The sequence below is a fragment of the Pelophylax lessonae genome (genome assembly GCF_965119305.1).
Source record: "Pelophylax lessonae genome assembly, chromosome: 5".
Classification (NCBI taxonomy): domain Eukaryota; kingdom Metazoa; phylum Chordata; class Amphibia; order Anura; family Ranidae; genus Pelophylax; species Pelophylax lessonae.
In genome coordinates, this window is record NC_138772.1 from 425,182,357 (window position 1) to 425,205,911 (window position 23,555).

Genomic DNA, 23,555 nt, shown 5'->3' on the forward strand with positions numbered 1-23,555 from the left:
CCCCCTCCCTCACACACACAGTGTACATCCCCCCTCACACAGAGTACACCCCCCCCCCCTCACACACAGTGTACACCCCCCCCCCCTCACACACACACACACACATACAGTGTACACACCCCCTCAAACACACACATACAGTGTACACCCCCCCCCTCACACAGTGTACACCCCCCTCACACACACACACAGTGTACACCCCCCCCCTCACACACACACAGTGTACACCCCCCTCACACACACACACAGTGTACACCCCCCCCCCTCACACACACACAGTGTACACCCCCCTCACACACACACAGTGTACACCCCCCCCCCCCTCACACACACTGTACACCCCCCTCAAACACACACATACACTGTACACCCCCCCCATCACACACACACAGTGTACACCCCCCCCCCCAATCACACACACACACACAGTGTACACCCCCCCCCCCATCACACACACACAGTGTACACCCCCCCCCCCCATCACACACACACACTGTACACCCCCCCCCCCCCCCCATCACACACACACAGTGTACACCCCCGTAGACACACAGTGATTGCTCGGTGTGTACTCTCAGGGGATGTAGCGGTGATGAGCTGTGCCGCTCCTCCCCATCTCTCCCCGGCACTCTCCTCCATCCTCCCCCGTGCAGAGCGGACTCTCGGCTCTCCGCTCAGTGCTATGACCGCGGACTGATCCCCGGACCCCAATAATAACAACCAGCAGCAGCACACCGGCTCCTCATCATAGTGGAGGAGAAGCCTGAGACGCATGCGCATGGATGATGAGCAGCCAGCCCTGGGTGAGCAGCCCAGCTTCAACGGATGTGATCCAGGCAAGGACCGTCCGCTGTCTCCCGGCATTGATGGTGACATTGTGAGTATTCCTGGGATCGGGGATCCCTCTCCTTCCCTGATTGGATGGGGGATCTGTGCCAGGATAATAACCACCATCCCTCCCTACCCAGCACTGCCACTCACAGGGATCCATTTTTATATCTCTCATCCCATATAGAGGATACACAATATATATATATCTATATACACAGAGAGAGAGTATAGGATCCCTGCACTGCACACCTCTCACCATCATATACAGGGGGGACCCCAATATCTTCTATAGATAGAGAGGATCACTGTGTGCTGTGATTTCTTCTCCCTCTCTTCTATCATCTCTCACTCTTCTCATATAATCATCACAGGAGCCTTGTACAAGAATCCACAGCAACCAGCCTCATCCTCACACATTACTACACATATATATATATATACTGTACATCTACATATACCTCACCTGTACTTCTACACATATATATATATATATACTGTACATCTACATATACCTCACCTGTCATACTACTACACACATATACCTCACCTGTCCTCCTATACACATATACATCTACACATACCTTACCTGTACTTCTACTACACACACATATATATATATACTGTACATCTACATATACCTCACCTGTCCTACTATATACATATACATCTACATATACCTCACCTGTCCTACTACTGCACACATATATATATCTACATATACCTCACCTGTATATCTATACACATATACAGCCACATATACCTCACCTGTCCTCCTACACACATATATATCTACATACCTTACCTGTACTTCTACTGCACACATATACATCTACATATACCTCACCTGTCCTCCTACAACATACATATATATATATCTACAAATACTTTACCTGTACTTCTACTACAAACATATATATATCTACATATACCTCACCTGTACTTCTACTACAACATATATATATCTACATATACCTCACCTGTATATCTACACACATATACAGCCACATATACCTCACCTGTACTTCTACTACATACATATACAGCCACACATACCTCACCTGTCCTCCTACACACATATATATCTACATACCTTACCTGTCCTCCTACGACATACATATACATCTACATATACCTTACCTGTACTTTCTCACACATATACATCTACACATACCTCACCTGTCCTCCTACTACACACATATACATCTACATATACCTTACCTATCCTCCTACTACCCACATATACATCTACATATACCTCACCTGTCCTCCTACTACATACATATACATCTACACATACTTTACCTGTCCTCCTACTACACACATATACATCTACATATACATAACCTGTCCTCCTACTACATACATATACATCTACATATACCTCACCTGTCCTCCTACTACACACATATACAGCCACACATACCTTACCTGTCCTCCTACCCACTTACATCTACATATACCTTACCTGTCCTACTACTACACACATATAGAACTACATATACCTTACCTGTCCTCCTACTACACACATATACATCTACATATACCTTACCTTTCCTCCTACTACACACATATACATCTACATATACCTCACCTGTCCTCCTACACACATATATATCTACATACCTTACCTGTCCTCCTACGACATACATATACATCTACATATACCTTACCTGTACTTTCTCACACATATACATCTACACATACCTCACCTGTCCTCCTACTACACACATATACATCTACATATACCTTACCTATCCTCCTACTACCCACATATACATCTACATATACCTCACCTGTCCTCCTACTACATACATATACATCTACACATACTTTACCTGTCCTCCTACTACACACATATACATCTACATATACATAACCTGTCCTCCTACTACATACATATACATCTACATATACCTCACCTGTCCTCCTACTACACACATATACAGCCACACATACCTTACCTGTCCTCCTACCCACTTACATCTACATATACCTTACCTGTCCTACTACTACACACATATAGAACTACATATACCTTACCTGTCCTCCTACTACACACATATACATCTACATATACCTTACCTTTCCTCCTACTACACACATATACATCTACATATACCTCACCTGTCCTCCTACTACACACATATACATCTACATATACCTTACCTTTCCTCCTACTACACACATATACATCTACACATACCTTACCTCTCCTCCTACTACATACATATACATCTACATATACCTTACCTGTCCTACTTCACACATATACATCTACATATACCTCACCTGTCCTCCTACTACACAGATATACATTTACACATACCTTACCTGTCCTCCTACTACACACATATATATTTACATATACATTACCTGTCCTCCTACTACACACACATATATCTACACATACTTCACCTGTCCTCCTACTACACACATATACATCTACACATACCTTACCTCTCCTCCTACTACATACATATACATCTACATATACCTTACCTGTCCTACTTCACACATATATATATCTACATATACCTCACCTGTCCTCCTACTACACAGATATACATTTACACATACCTTACCTGTCCTCCTACTACACACATATATATTTACATATACATTACCTGTCCTCCTACTACACACACATATATCTACATATACCTTACCTGTCCTACTACTACACACATATATATCTACACATACCTTACCTGTCCTACTACTACACACATATACATCTATACATACCTTACCTTTCCTCCTACTACACACATATACATCTACACATACCTTACCTGTCCTCCTACTACATACATATACATATACCTTACCTGTCCTACTACACAGATATACATCTACACATACCTTACCTGTCCTCCTACTACATACATATACATCTACATATACCTTGCCTGTACTACTACACACATATACATCTACACATACCTCACCTGTCCTCCTACTACACACATATATATTTACATATACCTTACCTGTCCTACTGCTACACACATATACATCTACACGTACCTCACCTGTCCTCCTACTACACACATATACATCTACATATACCTTACCTGTCCTACTACACAGATATACATCTACACATACCTTACCTGTCCTCCTACTACATACATCTACATATACCTTGCCTGTACTACTACACACATATACATCTACACATACCTCGCCTGTCCTCCTACTACACACACATATATATTTACATATACCTTACCTGTCCTACTACTACACACATATACATCTACACATACCTCACCTGTCCTCCTAATACACACATATATATCTACATATACCTCACCTGTCCTCCTAATACACACATATACATCTACACATACCTTACCTCTCCTACTACTACACACATATACATCTACATATACCTTACCTGTCCTCCTACTACACACATATACATCTACATATACCTCACCTGTCCTACTACTACACACATATATATCTACATATACCTTACCTGTCCTACTACTACACACATATATATCTACATATACCTTACCTGTCCTACTACTACACACATATATATCTACATATACCTTACCTGTCCTACTACTACACACATATATATCTACACGTACCTCACCTGTCCTCCTACTACACACATATACATCTACATATACCTTACCTGTCCTACTACACAGATATACATCTACACATACCTTACCTGTCCTCCTACTACATACATCTACATATACCTTGCCTGTACTACTACACACATATACATCTACACATACCTCGCCTGTCCTCCTACTACACACACATATATATTTACATATACCTTACCTGTCCTACTACTACACACATATACATCTACACATACCTCACCTGTCCTCCTAATACACACATATATATCTACATATACCTCACCTGTCCTCCTAATACACACATATACATCTACACATACCTTACCTCTCCTACTACTACACACATATACATCTACATATACCTTACCTGTCCTCCTACTACACACATATACATCTACATATACCTCACCTGTCCTACTACTACACACATATATATCTACATATACCTTACCTGTCCTACTACTACACACATATATATCTACATATACCTTACCTGTCCTACTACTACACACATATATATCTACATATACCTTACCTGTCCTACTACTACACACATATATATCTACATATACCTTACCTGTCCTACTACACAGCTCTCCATATACCACCCAGCACTGCCCCCTCCTGTGTCCCCCTTACAATGCATGCTATCACTATGAACTATACAGGTGTTCATTCTGTGCCCTGCCTGCCATTGCTGCTGCATTACCAAGGGCCAGCTATTGGCCGTATACAATTTTGGCTTCTTATGGTGGCACCAGATCGGTATGCCTGTCCTGCAAATGTGTAGATGACAAGCGGGCAGCAATGCCCACCGGCTCATTGACATAGATTGATACCCGGGTATTTATAACTTGACTGTGAGTCAGATTTAGACACTGCAGCATGGCACAGGATTAACCCCTTGTGTTAGAGAAGGTGAAGGGGCTTTGAAACGCACTGCGGTTGGAGCCTCGCTGTGAAGCTGGAGCTTTTTACTGTTGAATAAACAGCTGGATTGCAGTAGTGCAAACAATAAAAAAAAAACAAAAACAAAAAAAAAACAAAACATTTTTCTATTTACAAATAATGATGGAGGAATATATTTGGAACCTATGCAGGATGAAAGATGTGATGGAATGTTCCACAGACTGAATGTACATATATAAATATTATATGTATACAGTATATACACATCTTTGTGCTGCCTGCAATTAGATCTGCTACTTCATTCATTCTTGGTTGTGCAATCTACGTTCTGTTTAAATGAAAGCTCAGATCAAAGAGCAGTGTGATCTCTCCAGTGTATTGTGTTCATGTGTATGTAGAATGGAGGTCTGTATCACCGGCAGCTACTGATTGCCTCACTCACTCAATAATCCCAATGGAGACCCCGGTGACATCTACTAAGAAGGGGCAGAGACAGATCCAATCCTTATCCTCACTTACTGTACATCTATCTATCCATCCATCCATCCATCCATCCATCTATCTATCTATCTATCTATCTATCTATCTATCTATCTATCTATCTATCTATCCATCCATCCATCCATCCATCCATCCATCCATCCATCCATCCATCCATCTATCTATCTATCTATCTATCTATCTATCTATCTATCTATCTATCTATCTATCTATCTATCTATCTATCTATCTATCTATCCATCCATCCATCCATCCATCCACCCACCCACCCACCCACCCACCTATCCATCCATCCATCCATCCATCCATCCATCCATCCATCCATCCATCCACCCACCCACCCACCCACCCACCCATCTATCCATCCATCCATCCATCCATCCATCCATCCATCCATCCATCCATCCATCCATCCATCCATCCATCCATCCATCCATCTATCTATCTATCTATCTATCTATCTATCTATCTATCTATCTATCTATCTATCTATCTATCTATCTATCTATCTATCTATCTATTATCTATCTATCTATCTATCTATCTATCTATCTATCTATCTGTTTCTATCTATCTATCTATCTATCTATCTATCTATCTATCTATCTATCTATCTATCTATTATCTATCTATCTATCTATCTATCTATCTATCTATCTGTCTATCTATTATCTATCTATCTATCTATCTATCTATCTATCTATCTATCTATCTATCTATCTATCTATCTATCTATCTATCTATCTATCTGTCTGTCTGTCTGTCTATCTATCTATCTATCTATCTATCTATCTATCTATCTGTCTGTCTGTCTGTCTGTCTGTCTGTCTGTCTGTCTGTCTGTCTGTCTATCTATCTATCGCGGTATCTCTCTTTATCTCCTTATCTACAACTTCTCTAAGCGACCCATGAGTCCCAATGACATCTTGTACTATCAGATTTTGACATTTATATCTTTTGGCTGTTTTGGTTTTCATGATATTTTGTTTTGTAATCAATGTATACAGTATGGAGGCCATGATATTGAACTTGGCAAGATAAATGTTTGATGTGGTCCTTCAAAATTTATAATGTAATATTTTTTTTAAAAATGGGTCTGAGCAGCCTAAGGCTACATTCACATCTTGGCGTTGCTATTTACAGGCGTTTTTATGGGTGTTTTTCAGGCGTATTTACAGGCGTTTTTGTGCAGGCGTTTTTAGGTTGACAAGTGACACAAGTTGACAAAATAAAAACGCCTGTAATCTGCCCAAAAAGAAGCTCATGTACTTTTTTGAGCCTTAGGCGTTTTGCTTAAAACATCAAAACGCTCAGATGTGAACAGGGGCTATTGAAATAAATAGGATTTGTCTTGTTGGACGTTTCTTGAGCTAATCCTAGAGCAGAAAAACTCCCCAAAACGCCTACATGTGAACTTAACCTTAAGGTTGTGGCTTTTGTGCCCTAGTGAATTCCAGTGAATGGCAGCTTATCTGAATAAAGATTAGTTTGTTTGTTTTAGTAGATGGATGGAACTGTGCAGATGTCATCATGTTATGTGATGCACACCTCTATACTGCGTCCCGTATACAGTCACATTAAAATGTTATAGAGATTAAAAAGACATAGGGGTTAATTTACTAAATCTGGAGAGTACCAAAATCAGGTGCAGCTCTGCAAAGAAACCAATCAGCTTCCAGGTTTTTTTTTGTAAAAGTTTATTTTGAACAAGCTGAAGTTAGAAGCTGATTGGCTACCATGCAGTGCTGCACCAGATTTTGCACTCTGCAGTTTTAGTAAATCAAACCCATTGGCTTTTTCAGGTTTGATTATGCTAGCCTGCATAGGGGTCTTACTTACTATGGTTGATTAGCTGATGATCTCGGATAATGCAGTAGGGATGCTTAGTTCACAATGAACATTTATGGGTTGAACAAATGCATGAGCATAACGGGCATGAGACAAAGGGGTTAAATTTACTAAAACTGAAGAGTGCAAATTCTGGTGCAGCTTTACATGATAGCCAATCAGCTTCTAACTTGAGCTTGTTCCTTTAAGCTTTGACAAGAAAAACCTGGAAGCTAATTGGTTTCTATGCAGAGCTGCACCAGATTTTGCACTCTTCACTTTAAAGAAATCAACCCCAATGATTATACAAATTAATAAGGCAAGCGTACATCCCTGCAGCTATGCCCGCCTGTTCTTCCTGCCACACATTTTTACAGTTCTTAACTTTAATAGTGAACCAAATTTTCTTGGTATTCTAAATTATTTAGGCATAAAATTGTATAATTTTAAAAGATTGAAAAAAACACTGGAACCCCGTATTTCATAAAAAAAAAAAAAAACACATATTTATATTATAATTTGATCTAAAGTAACTATGCCTAAAAAAATCATTTTAACATTTCTTCATGGTGCTAAAAATATTATATATTTAAAAATATATCCAATATGTCAGTGTGATCAGGAAACAAAAGTTTTAATTTATAATGTCATGCATATTTTTCTTTTAATTGTTGTGTAAATTGATGAAAATGTATATTAGGCGGTGCAACTCAACAAAAAACGTAATACTTATATAAGTATTTCTAATGCTCTTTTTTGCCTGTGTGCTTGAATACACTCCCGGATAGGCTGGCGGCCAATGAACTTGGCCATGTTCCCACACTACGGCCACTGTGCCTGTCCCCAGCCTTGCTCTGTAATGCACAAGTGCATGCTCCCAAGGCTTGCTTTCTGCCCATAGTTGGCAGGCGGTTCAGCAGGCACGTTGGCAGGCAGCCTTAATAAATCCATGGATAAGTTTTCTGTTGTTGTGTGTGAATAGTGGTGAACAGTTCTGAATATACAAGCATTGTGCGAAAATCGGTGTGCCATTAAATTTATTGGCGTGGGCAGCAAATATTGAAAAAGATTTGAAAAGTATTCCATTATTTGTTCATGTGCCATTTTATATTATTTTTATCATTTATTTTGTGAATGAGTGTTTTATTCTGCTAATTGCAACTTTTTCTGTTTACCTAAACTGTTCTCAACACCTAAGGCTGAGTTCACATCTGTGCGGGTGGTTCCCAGTATGGGTCTGCATCTATTTCTGCAGCTGCAACCAAACTGCACAGGAAAATGCAGGAGATGTGTGCGGGTGCCATTCATTCTAATGGCAGGCCCTGGAAATCGCTCTCGCATTGGGAGCCGTGCTGCACTTGCGATTCCCGTGAGAGCTGTGATTCCAGGAATGGCGCAGGGACCTTTTTCCTGTGTTTCAGGAGGCAGGATGACCTATTCAAATACTAGGCTGCCGTGCCCACGTAAATGCGGCTCGCAGAGCCACATTAATAAGGACCTGGCCTTAGCAATGAAATGAGGTCAAGAAGAAGTCTAGAGAAGTATTTCTGCCATAGCCCCCTGTGGTCATTGCGCAGTGGGGAAGCCACTCGCCTAGGACCGGAGGCCTGCAGTTATTGTCAGCGTCCCCAGCAGTCCCTCGGGTATCAGTTATGTATATGTACATTGTGCCAAGCTGTACCAATGTGACTATGCAATAATGATCATACCTGGAGTTCAGCTTTATTTTGAAGCTTTACAAGTAATTGGAAGACAGTATGCTTGATTTACTAAAGGAGTAGAGAGAGAGACTGTTCACTTAGGGATACATTTACTAAAACTGGTGGACGCAGAATCTGCTACAGCTGTGCATAATAACCAATCAGCTTCTAGGTTTTATTGTCAAAGCTTAACTACTTTATTACAGTACACTTTCACCCACTTCCCGCCCAGGCCAATTTTCAGCTTTCAGCGTTGTCACTCGTTGAATGACAATTGCGCGGTCATGCAACGCTGTAACCATATGACATTGTTACCATTTGTGTCACACAAATGGAGCTTTCTATTGGGGGTATTTAATCACCACTGGGTTTTTTTAATTTTTGCTAGACAAACAAAAAAAGACAACATTTTGAAAAAAAAAAAATGTTTTTCTTTGGTTCTGTTATACAATTTTGCAAATAAGTAATTTTTCTTCTTCACTAATGTGCACTGATGAGGCTTCACTAATGAGCAATGATGAGGCTGCACTGATAGGCACCTATTGGCACTAATGTAAAGGAAAGGAGAGGTTGGGACTTTAAATGAGAGGCGTGACCAGGCTGGCAGAGAACAGTCGGCATATTTATTGGTACATATGGTTCAAATGACATATACAATGTTTTGCAAAGAATTACTGGATATTAAAAAACAAATAAATAGACCCATGGTCCAATTACATAAAAATCGACAGAGTGGGATTCCATATATGATGGAGTATTGAGGAGTATACATAGTATCGCAAATGAGAATTACAAGTAGTGTTGATATAGTAGTAGGATTAAGAACATCATAGGCTCTACGCGTTTCGTGGCCCGAATCGCCACTCATCAGGAGCAGATGAACATAATTTAAAAGGAAACATATAAGGAAATTGGCACAATGCTGATAATATGTATTGGAGAAAGGGGAGAGGGAAAAGGGGGCGGACCCCCATACATACCCATGCTTGCAAAAGGCTCAGATAGTATTTGGAGGGGAGAGTGGGTATGGCCCCATGAAGTCTCACCGGGAGCTGAGGGAACACGAAGTCGGCGGGACAGGCAGAGCGATAGCACACTAGGTGAGTGTGGGCTGAGGTAAGTATTGGTAAGAAGATGAAGATATGTAGTAGCATGGAGGGATGTCTATCAAGAAAGTATGTATGTAGATAATGTTATTGGTGGCATTGGAATAAAAAATATTTAGAAATACACCATAGTGCTGCTGCAGTATGAAAAAAGAAAAGAGGTTGTATGTAATGATATGTATTGTATAATGTTAATGGAGTGAATAAGAAGTATGTAGACCTATGATTTGATGTAACATCATGAATAAAAAGTATATATATACATATATGATCATGTACTGTAATATAGTATAATGCACAAAAATATATAAATAATAAATAATATATATTGTATAATATATAGTATATAGTATATACGAAATATTGGGTATATCCTGGGTGGATGAGAGAAATGTAACCGTGTAATGTGAAATGAGGTGTGAGTGGATGGGAATAGTGTAATAAAATAGTATGGTCTAAACATGAAAAGTAAAGAATGTGTGGTGATGTATGGGTGAAAATGATATATAAGGATAGGAAATATGATGAAATAATATAGGGTGAAAAAATGGAAGAAAAAGTGAGGTATACCTAACCCAGCAAGTGCGTGAGCAACCACGTGAGACCAATTGTGAATGGGGGCCCAGCCAGAAACAGGTAGAAAAATGGGGGACAGTATAAATAGCCAAAAGATCTGGAACCAAAAAAGGGGTGAGTTAGTAGAAGATGAGAGGAAGTGTTACCAGCAGATGGAGCCCAGACTCCATAACAAGGTGCTCCGCATCCGCCAAGAAGCCGCCAGACATGTGGACCCAGCGTCACGCTCAGTGCAAGAGAGAGACAACCAGGGACGGAGCACGCCATTGGCATGGCCGTCTCGTGTGTTGTCTCATATGCACTGAAGGAGGAAACCAACCGTCGGCGTCATGGCGTCAGGTTGACGCTATGAGTCGGCGTGGGGCGTGGCGCCGATGCGCAGCGGCCCGCCCACCCGATCCTCCGTGCAGAATCAGAGAGGGAAAGGGAGAGCAGTCGATGCGCATCGCAGCTCCCGAGTAGAACAACAGCAGGCACAATACCCATCCAATACATCACTAGCATTGCAAGACAAAGATGTAAAAACATACATAGATGGTACAAAATGTAAATATGGTCATAGTCATAAAAAAGAGAGTACAAATATTATCCCCCATTTGGTCTAGGGGGATTGAGCCAGAACCAACAGCTGAGGCTAAGGGATTGAAAGCCAGGCTGAATGGTCATGGAAAAGTCAGCCGCATATGTACCTGTCAGCTAAGGTCACGACTCTCCATCCCTGAATTTGAGTGCATAGGAGGGGAAGTTTGGGACTTTAAATGAGGCACACAGTGGGAGTGCTGTGCGACTCCATCCCGGTTCAATTGTAAAGGAAAGGAGAGGTTGGGACTTTAAATGAGAGGCGTGACCAGGCTGGCAGAGAACAGTCGGCATATTTATTGGTACATATGGTTCAAATGACATATACAATGTTTTGCAAAGAATTACTGGATATTAAAAAACAAATAAATAGACCCATGGTCCAATTACATAAAAATCGACAGAGTGGGATTCCATATATGATGGAGTATTGAGGAGTATACATAGTATCGCAAATGAGAATTACAAGTAGTGTTGATACTAATGAGGCTGCACTGATGGGCACTGATGAGGTGGCACTGATAGGCATTGAATGAGGTGGCACTGATGGGCACTGATAAGCTGCACTGATGTGCAATGATGAGGCGGCACTGATAAGGCGGCACTGATGGGCGCACTGATGGGCACTGATATTCTTCACTGATGGACACTGATTTGGTGCACTGATTGACACTGATATGCTGCACTGATGAGGCTGCACTGACAATCAGGGCACCTGGGCACTGATGACCAGTGCCTTGATTATCAGTGTAAATGTCCCCTGTATCTGGAAAGCCACTCATTGGTTTTCCTTTCCTCAGACACTGACATTGTCGAGGAAAGGAAATGCCTATAACCAGCATTTGTTTACATGTAATCCGCTATGATTGGACACAGCTGATCACATGGTAAAGAGCCTACGTCATTGGCGCTTTACCCTGGTCAGTGATGCCCCGTGTCCTAGGGACACAACTCACCACTGTTCACCACGCTGCACATTCCCAGGGGGAGCACACGTGTGGCACGATGCGAAGGACGTATGACATGCAGATAGGATGGCAAAAAGTGTTAAAGTGGTTGTAAACCCTTTGATATACTCAGTAAAGTGACTGGCCTCAGGTGATACACAGAGATTAAACAAATCCTCCTACATAATTTGTACCTGTTTATCTGCAGTCTTCTCCTCTCTACATTCCTTCAAAGTCCATCCTCTTATAAAGCTTTGCCTGAGCTGTCAGAAAAAATGGGGTGGAGAGCTAAAGTTACACTCTGCAGAGTTCAGTGAGGAGAGCCCTGAGAGATGATTGGAGGGAGGGGACACACCCCCCTTCTCACAGCTCACAGGAACAGAGCTGAGGCTGTAAGTCAGCTGTCACCTTTTTTTTATTTTTTGGTGTCAGTAAAACTTGTCAGAAGTGACTCATGCTGATAGCAGATAAATGAGGCAGCAGGCAGAAATAAAACCTAGTGCTCTTAGTTGAGACAAATACACACTATAGAGAAATATGCTTTGTTCTTATTTAATGTCTCATGTTTACAACAACTTTAATTGAACAAGCTAAAGTTAGAAGCTGATTGGTTACTATTCACAGCTGCACCAGATTCTTTGTGCTCCAGCTTTAGTAAATCTCCCCTTTAAATGTTCACTTTGCAAAGGACAGTAAGGGAAAAAAAGTATTTGATCCCCTGCTGATTTTGTAGGTTTGCCTACTGATTGGTCTATAATTTTAATGGTAGGTTTATTTTAACAGTGAGAGACAGAATAAAAACAAATATCCAGAAAAATGCATTTTAAAAAAGTTATAAATTGATTTGCATTTTAATGAGTGAAATAAGTATTTGACCCCTTCGTAAAACATGATTTAGTACTTGGTGGAAAAACCCTTGTTGGCAATCACAGAGGTCAGATGTTTCTTGTAGTTGGCCACCAGGTTTGCACACATCTCTGGAAGGATTTTTATCCCACTCCTCTTTGCAGGTCCTCTCCAAGTCATTAACCACCTTAGCGGTAATCCCGAGCGTGACTCGGGGTTGATTTTTCATTGCAGGATCGGTAACCCCGAGTCATGCTCGGGGTGGATTGCAGAGAGCGCAGCGGAGCTTCTCTTACCTTATCCTGGCGATCCAGCAATGATCTCTCATTGCTGCGACCGCCAGCCGAGAGTCCCGCCGCTCCTCCGTCCCTCCGTCGGTACGATCACTTCCTAGTTCCGTTCCCTGCAGCATGTATATATATATATATATAATATGCACACACACACATATATATATATATATATATATATAAAATGATATTATTGATTCAATTATAATTCATGCGTTATATATTATATATATATATGTGTGTGTATATATATATATATATATATATATATACACACACACACACACATATATCTATATATAATATATAATGCATGAATTATAATCTAATCAATAATATAATTTTATTATATATATTATATATTAAATAATAAAATAATATTATTGATTCGATTATAATTCATGCGTTTGTGTTTCAAATTTATCACATCTGGGATGTCTACTAGAGTCTTGTTTTGGTCAGGTTTAAGTCAGTAATTACTAAGAATTGTAGGCCTATAATACATAACGCCAAATTTCCATGAAAAGAATTGTACCGCTTTTGGTATGTAATTCCAGACATAATCATACCGCCAGGGAGGTTAAGGTTTGGAGGCTGACGTTTGGTAACTCAAACCTTCAGCTCCCTCCACACATTTTCTATGGGATTAAGGTCTGGAGACTGGCTAGGCCACTCCAGGACCTTAAAGCGGAGTTCCACCCAAAAGTGGAACTTCCGCTTTAAGTACTCCTGACCCCCCTTTGGCATGTCATTTTTTGGGGGGGGAGGGGGTACCTCGTTTTGACAGGTACCCGTCCCACTTCCGCTCGGAGAGCCGCAGTGCCCCGAGCGGAAGTTCTCCTCTCCGCTGCCTGCCTGCAATCTTCTGGGACACGTCAGAGGTCCCAAAAGATTGGCTAGCCATTCAGGACGTGCATCGCGACTCGCGCATGTGTAGTGCGTACCCATCTGTGAAGCTGCAAGCTGTCACATCCGGGTGTCCACATTAGTGATGTCGGCACCGCCAAGAGGAGAGGAAGAGGAGCGAGGCTTCGGGCGGCCGCATCGCTGGACTGTAGGACAGGTGAGTGTGTGTTTAAAAGTCAGTAGCTACACTTTTTTGTAGCTGCTGACTTTTAGTAAACACAGAAACCGCTGGAACTCCGCTTTATTGTGCTTCTTCTTTAGTCACTCCTTTGTTGCCTTGGCTGTGTGTTTTGGGTCATTGTCATGCAGAAATACCCATCCACAAACCATTTTCAATGCCCTGGCTGAGGGAAGTAGGTTTTCACTCAAGATTTGACGGTACATAGCCCTGTCCATCGTCCCTTTGATGCGGCGAAGTTGTCCTATCCCCTTAGCAGAAAAACACTCTCAAAGTATAATGTTTCAACCTCCATGTTTGACGGTGGGGATGGGGTTTATGTGGTCATAGGCAGCATTCCTCCTCCTCCAAACACGGTGAGTTGAGTTGATGCCAAAGAGAGCACAAGACTTTCACCCAGTTCTCCTCTGAATCGTTCAGATGTTCATTAACTTGAAACGGGCCTGTACATGTGCTTTCCTGATCAGGGGGACCTTTCGGGCACTGCAGGATTTCAGTCCTTCACACAGTGTAGTGTGTTACCATTTGTTTTCTTGGTGACTATGGTCCCAGCTGCCTTAAGATCATTGACAAAATTCTCCCTTGTAGTTCTGGGCTGATTCCTCACTGTTCTCATGATCATATAAACTTCACGAGGCGAGATCTTGCATGGATCCCCAGACCAAGGGAGATTGACATTTTCTTCTATTTGCAAATAATCACACCAACTGTTGTCACCCTCTCACCAAGCTGTTTGGCGATGGTCTTGTAGCCCATTCCAGCCTTGTGTAGGTCTTCAATCTTTTCCTTGACATCCTTGGATAGCTCTTTGGTCTTGGCCATGGTGGAGGGATTGGAATCTGGTTGATTGATTGCTTCTGTGGACAGGTGTCTTTTATACAGGTAACAAGCTGAGATTAGGAGCACTCCCTTTCGGAGAGTGCTCCTAATCTCAGCTCGTTACCTTTATAGAAGACACCTGGGAGCCAGAAATCTTGCTGCTTGATAGGCGTCAAATACTTATTTCACTCATTAAAATGCAAATCAATTTATAACTTTTTTGTAATGTGTTTTTCTAAATATTTTTGTTATTCTATCTATCACTTTTAAAATAAACTTGTCATTAAAATTATAGACTGATCATTTATTTGTCAGCGGGTGAACGTACAAAATCAGCAGGGGATCAAATCGTTTTTTCCCTCACTGTAAAAATTAACACAGTGTTTCTTAACCTTTTTTCAGTCAGGGCACCCTTCAAAAATGATGGACAGTCCTGAGGCACCCCAATCTAAAATGTAAAAACTATTCTATTAGTTTTACATAATGCAGCAACAGCCTCAAATCCAAGTAGGACACCCAACATTAGATGTGATTTATTCTTCCAAAGCAAATACACTTTTGCAAACTGGTACTTACTAGCATTCCAATGTTTCTCTTCTCCCTCAGTTTTTCTCCATCATTCAGCTAATGTGACCCCAACGCTGATGGAGAGAGGCAAGGGAGGGTCAAACAAGGATGCTATGCAGGCAACTGACATCCTCCTTATCAACTGATGATGCCAGGACGTTAGGACTCCCGCAGCTAGAAGGTTGTAATGGTGCACAAAGAAAACCTGTAACTAAAAGGCAGCCTTTATCCGCACTCCGGCTTGTATACAAACTTTGGGCAATTTTTAGGCATTTTTCCAAGGCACCCCTAAAGTAACCTCAAGGCACCCTGGTTGAAAAAGGCTGTATTAACTTTTCGGTGCTGGCCACACACAAATATGCAGCCTCTCGGCGGGTGGGCCTTGGCGCAGAGCGGCTGCTTATTTGCGTGCATTAGTGCAAATACTACTGTGCCAAGAGCGTGAGCCCTGCGCGCTCCCAGCACAGTTACCGGCGGCTAATGGAAAGCTGTTTGCGATCAAGAGCTTTCCGATCATGTGTTCATGTGTAAAACTGTGTTCAGTTCATTTTGAACAACTAATCATATGTAAGGAAAATGAAACAAAAATGGGTTTTTGGTAGCATGTGATTGGCTGATAGATGTGAGAAATTCTTCATGTTTGAAGATCAGTGACTGCTCCCAAAGCTCCCAATTCTTCTCTCTACTGTAGGAACGCCGGATGCAAGGCTTAAGAGTCCATTCCCGCTACGTATAAACACAGTGCAAGCTCAAAGGCCCCAACACCAATAACATCACTTCCCCAACAAGCTTTATCAGCCGAACCATACATGCTGCAAAGCTCTGCCTCTCTCTGATGCATGTAACCCTAATGGGTTTTAGTTGTATGACTAAGCCCACAAGGGTGAAATGTGTCAGTAAGGGTTGGTTGCGAGGGCGGGATTCGCAGCGTGTTCTATTGGGCTGAATATAGCTTGTTGGATAAAGTAACATCTTCAGTGTTTGTCCCATTGCTTTTGTGAAGCTCCACACCCCATTCTCAGGAATTCTGAATTTTAAAAATTCCCCAGGTATGTGAATCCATTTAATCAATGAGAATTTATTTTTCTAGTCTGACTTCTATAAACTGAATTTCTGAAATTTCTTCTTTGCAATGCTTTATTGAAGAACCTTTTAATCCCCTCTGAATGGACATTACACCAAAAGATACAAAATGCCTATTTTCCTTTTCTAAAGGCTACAGTAAGTCTAAAAAGATGAGAATTTATACTTACTGTCGAAATGCTTGAAAGAAGTAAGAACCTTGAAAATGAGTGGACTGTCCCTCTAACACGCAGGAGACGGAATCCTAATACACAGGTTAACAATCCGGCAGACATAATAAGTGAGTTAGCAATATGATGTCCGGCACTAATGTGCGATGCGAACAGAAGGCGTCTCGTACGTGGGACAGTGAATATCCACCGTGTTGTGCAGCTAGTTTGGGACTTTTTCTAATCAGTTCCTCAAACCTCAAATAATCTGAGGTTTTTAAGCAAATCGTATTGTGAAAGTGTGTATTAAACTGTAAGTCACTTATCACAGTGTGAGTCAATCTGCTGCTTTGATGGTTTAAATTCCCTCAAGTGTCAGCTAAAACTTATAAAAAAACCTGATGTGAGTCAGAGGTGAATTTTAGGAAAAACTAGAGTATGAGTCACTTGGAATGTAGTTCACTTTATGAGTCAGGATCCAGTATGCTGCACACCGCAGTAAACAACGTGAGTCAGGTCTAGTACAGTAGTGTCACTTGTCATATCCATTCATAATGAGGGTTTTACAATACTTGTGAATGGTGCTTGTGAACCGCAAGAGTGAAAAAATATTCAGTAACCAGTCAAAAAAGTGAGGCTTTAGGAGAAGGAAGGTAATATTTACATGACGAACAACTCCGAACACTTAATTGGTCACCACCACTGATCTCCTTATCTTACTTGTTGCTTGTAAACACTTGGCCTACTTGCTCACCGTTTGACTGCATAATTTGTACAGTGATATTGTACTGTTGTACTGTAAAACAAAAAAAACAAAAAAAAACCTTTAACAAACACTTTTGTAAAATTAATTGGTAACCACCTTCTATGAAGGTCTACAAGCTTAGGGCTCACATCCATTTGCATCCTCCTACAGAAAATGGTTACATTATCTTCCAGATCTCATGGAAGATGATTGGGGGGAAGTTACTGAAAGATGTTATTAGTATGGCAGATAGAATATGGCAGAAAATAACACTACACCCCCTCCATATTGTCTCATATAAATGTAGTGATATAGGCTTATTGGCCAAGGTGTGAAGAACATTTAGCCAACATATGATTTGGACTGTCCCCACCTCTCAGCCTTCTGTTCTGAACCTTTTACTTTATTTGAATCCAATCTGAACATACCAGCTCCCAGTACTCGGTAAGTGTGCCTTCTGGGTATTCTCAGTGATTTTTTTTTTCCATGCTACTAGGGATGCACCAATCCGACTTTTTTGGTCCCTATCCCGATCTTTTGCTTTGTGAAATCGCTGATCCCGAGTCCGATCCCGAAGTACTGTTTTGTGAGCTTATAACAAAATAATACTTCCGGATCGGTATCGGCAGATACCTTATAATATTGTGCATTCAAAATCTAAAATGTCACGGGTTTAGTCTTTAAGAGGTTAAACTTCCCTCCTCCGGCAGACGTAACGAAAAGATACATTGTAATCATTGTGTTTACTTAACTGGGAGACTTGAAAGGCATTTGCAGGAGGCTCTTTTTTTTTTTTTCTTTGACATCTGTTCTCTGCTCCCTCACAAGCTAAAAAGAGCAAAACCGGATCAGCCTGTGGATCTGTTGATTTTACCGATCCCTGATCCAGCTATTTTGCCCGTATCGGGGCCGATATCCGATCCGAATATCGGATCGGTACATCCCTACATGCTACTACAGTTATGCTATGTTCTCTATTGTCAGGAGCATGTAAACATGTAAGGTGATTGATGTGGCCAATCTCTGGGTGGAGACCAAACCTCATTTAAGCCAGCCAAGTCTGCAGTCTCTTGCTTGTGTTAATGTATGTAATATGAGCTCAAGCTCTTTGTCTGTCTATCTGTCCTGCTCTGCTCTTTGTATTCCCCTGTTTATGACCTTGGCTTGAATATCCACTATTCTCTGAACTCTGTCTGCATTTTGACTATGAATTGGACCCTGACTATTCTGAATCTTGCCTGCCTTGTACCTGAACCACTCTCCCTGTCTGCCAACCACAAGTTCCTGTTTGCTTTGCTCAGTATGCACCTGCCCTGGTATGGTAGCCAGGCATAATAGCATTGTGTATAAGACCTTGGGGCATTGTGTATAAGTACTGGTAGGCCTGCTTGCCTTATGGGAAAGGGGACTGCTAAAGGTGAAGAACACAGAAGCTAGCTATAGTGTCTGACCACTTGCGTTAAGGGGAAGTGTGACACGTCTACCCTTCTTCCACTCAAAAAAAGCTATTCTGCCCTACCCCACCTACAGTACAGTTTTTTTCGTTGCCTGATGAACTCAGTCCTACCTAATTATAACATAATCTAATGAGCCAAGTTTGCCCAAAAGAATGTTACTAGGATATGGCAGCCCTGGTTGGATATCTCTGCCTCCCAGCTGGCTGACCTTTCCACCTCGCAATCATCTGTGTGGTGTTTTTCTCCTGAACATGGTTCCTGAAGGCATGTGATGTTCTGTGTACTAAATGTAATATGGCTAATGAGGATGAGAGCAGAGTTTTTGTGTGTCTGTATGAGTGTTTGTTATTGTATTTACTGCTGTGATTTATTTACTTCGTGGTCTTCTATTTCTATCATTGTATTTGTATACTGTTTAATGGCTACTAGAAATGGGCCGAACGACCCCCTGTTTGGTTCGCAGTAGAACTCCTGAACAGGAGAAAAGTTCTAATCCGAATGGCAAACCCTATTGAAGTCTATAGGAGCCAAACAGAAATAATAAAATGTGCCTATTGTTGATAAGGCTTATATGTAAGTAATTGGCCAGAAAAGGGGTATGGGGTTCGGGTACTGCCCTGGGGGACATGTATCAATGCAAATTTTTTTTTTTTTAAAACAACATTTTTTTTTTTTTGGAGCAGTGGTGATGCTTAAAGTGCAACAAAAAAAAAAATTATTTTAAATATAGTGCTTCGGGGGTCCCCTTAGTCTGCCTGTAAAGAGGCACATCTGTAGTATGCATAAAACCTGCTGCAGCAAAAATGACATTTCTAAAGAAAAAAAAAACGAGTCAAATCACATTTAAATTATAGACTCGCCGTTACAATTGCAGACACCCGGCTATTAAAAAATAAAAGAAAAAAACGGCGTGGGGTCCCCCCCCCCCAGTCCATACCAGACCCTTCAGGTCTAAATGAATGCCTATTAAAAAATAGTTACATATGATTATCATTTTTTTATTTTTTTACATAATATTAAAAGAGAAGAATAAAAATGCCACTGACAACTTACAAATATGTAAATAAAACACCCGTATCTACACAGAAAAGATTCAAAGGAAGATTCCACCCTTTGCAAAAAATAATTGCACCTATATTTTAAAAAGCAGAAATGTGCCTTTATTAAAGCAGTAGTAAAGTGCCACTCCCCAAAAAATAATAAAATTAAAAATAAAAAATTTCCCCTGCAAGTTAATGCCATAATGTGCTAGTATGCATTGCATACTGTTCTAGCACATCAGGAAAGACTTACCTTCAAACAAATCCCTCCAGCGGCATGCTGTCACTGCTCTTTCGCGCGCTCCAACTGTTTCAATGTCCGAGTTGCGATGGTATCGCTCCCGCGCATGCGCATGGAAGCCACAGCTGTGGCCCAGTACTCTGAAGAGACAGCATGCCATCCCTCTAGAGTGCAGTGTGCATGCGACGGTGACATCACCGGTTGCAGAAGTAAAGAAAGTCTCTTAAACAGTGCACGTTTAGGAGATATTCCTTTTACCTACAGGCAAGCTTTATTCTAAGCTTACCTGTAGCTACAAGTCAGAAAGTGACGTTTACTCCTGGTTTAAATTTTTGCATTGCAGCCTTCAAAGCATTGCAATCGTGATCAATAAATCGGTGGTGCAAGACTCTGGCTCCTGCAGACTATTCCCCCGTTGGTCCATACCAAGTTACAAGCTTTCAGTTTCGGAGTTGACAAAAGTATCAGTGGACTAGAAGCATTGTGACATCACTGCACTGGTGCATCGTTGAGAACTACAGTCCTTTGCTTTGGGTGTGTAGATGGAGCCTTGCACAGAAGCTGGACGGGAACGGGAAGAAGAACCCCAGATTCTGTAAGTGCTGGAGGGTGTACGGGTGTAACCTGAAACATGGCCATTGGCCAGAAAGATGGAGTTTTATTTTCGGTTTATCTACAAATGCACCCACCGCAGGCTTCTTCCTATCACTCATATATCAGTGAAAATTCACCTTTAATTGAATTTAATGCATTTTGGTGAAAAAAGTTCTTCATCCTCTAACCACTTCTGGACCGGAAGATTTTCCCCTTTAATGACCAGGCCATTTTTTGTGACTGTGTTATTTAAACGGACAATTGCGCGGTCGTGCGACGCTGTATCCAAAAATAATTGATGTCCTTTTTTCCCCACAAATAGAGCTTTCTTTTGGTGGTATTTGATCACCTCTGCGATTTTTATTTTTTGTGCTATAAACTAAAAAAGAAGAAAATTCTGAAAAAAAAAAAACAATATTTTTTACTTTTTGCTATATAATATTCCGAATAAAAAAAAAATAAAAAATCATATTTTTTCATCATTTTAGGCCAATTTGTATTCTGCTGCATATTTTTGGCAAAACAAATCCCAATTGGCGTATTTTGATTGGTTTGCGCAAAAGTAATGGCGTCTACAAACTAGGGGAAAGATTTATGTCATTTTTATTTATTTATTACTAATAATGGCTGCGATCAGCGATTTTTAGCAGGACTGCGACATTGCGGCGGACAGATCGGACACCTAACTGACATTTTTGACACTTTTGGGGGGACCAGTGACATTACTATAGTAATCAGTGCTAAAAATATGCACTGTTACTGTAGTAATGGCACTGGCTGGGAAGGGGTTAACCCAGGGGCAATCAAAGGTTTAAATGTATGCCTAGGGGGGTTTTCTAACTGGGGGGGCTTATGGATTCAACACGGGGACCTGTGTTCCTAAATAGGAGGATCACAAGAACCCTGTGATGATTGCTGAGAGAACAGCGGTCTGTTGTGTTTACAACAGCAGATCGCCGTTCGCTTTCCACGGAGAGCGATCGTGGGTGCCCAGTGGCAATCGCAGGTGCTGGCCCCATGGATCAGCTTCCCCGCTGGTGAAGGGGGCACGCACTCCCACACGTTTGCTCCTGCAACGCGCTGTATAAGTGCGACCATTCGGCAGGAACCTGCCACTGTATATCTGCGGTGGCTGGTTGGCAGATGGTTAATATACAGTATGAATCAATTAATTTGGTGTGATCCCTTCGCTGTCTTGGAGAATTAAAAACTATTAATATTTATCCCTGATGCTGCTCGTATAGTAACTTTAACCTTTGGACAGTGATCAATTAAGTATTTGGGGGGGGGGGGTATCCCTTAAAGAAGTCACGTGTTGTTGTGACGTAACGCGTAGGAAAGCGCACACTGGAAGTGACGTACGGGACATTCAAACAAGTCCCACGGCGAATATCGTAGTGCAGATTGTTGCGATTTCAACTGTAAGTTACTTTGTATTTTTCTCAATAAAATTTAAACATACTACACCATGATGGCCCAATGTTTCTCTGAGACCACAGTATAACTACAAGCGTAGTGCGATACAAGATTCCCTGACAGCACTCCGCAGAATCCCAGAGGACTGGATAGATGTACCCACAAGCCACATAAAGGAAGGAGTGACAACACTGGAAATAATACTCTAAGCGTATTATTTGCAGCAGAGAGCGGTTAGCACACCTAGAAGTGGTCACACACTGAAGAGCACCAGCACTTGGAGAAGATACAGGATTGTTTATTGGGACACTACCACATATTTAACACTGAAGCACTTTGAATTGTTGATTAATTTTGGAAGATTATTTGGAATTTTTTCAGCTCGCTATTTGTTAAATTGATATATATGTAAACAGCACTGGCACTTTGATATATTTGCACAATTTATTTATCAAATTATTATACCTTTGCATAAATGATACCTACTTTACATGATGGCACAGCATTGAGAGTATTTATGCACATATAATATGCACCTTATCTTCATCTGAATATATTAATTATATGCACCTTTACATATTTTTTTACAACCTCTATTGCACTTTAGCCACCGTGCACTTATATTTATTCTATAAAT

The 23,555-nt window shown here is 41.1% G+C and overlaps 1 protein-coding gene across 1 annotated transcript in view; it reads left to right on the forward strand.

Moving 5' to 3' along the window:
* The first annotated feature begins 620 nt into the window (after positions 1-620).
* RGS20 (regulator of G protein signaling 20) overlaps positions 621-23,555 on the forward strand; it is a 121,785-nt gene continuing 98,850 nt past the window's right edge. Inside the window, exon 1 of the mRNA XM_082259666.1 lies at positions 621-877. Coding sequence (XP_082115792.1) covers positions 773-877 — 105 coding nt within the window. The 5' untranslated portion in view covers positions 621-772. The remainder of the gene's footprint in view (positions 878-23,555) is intronic.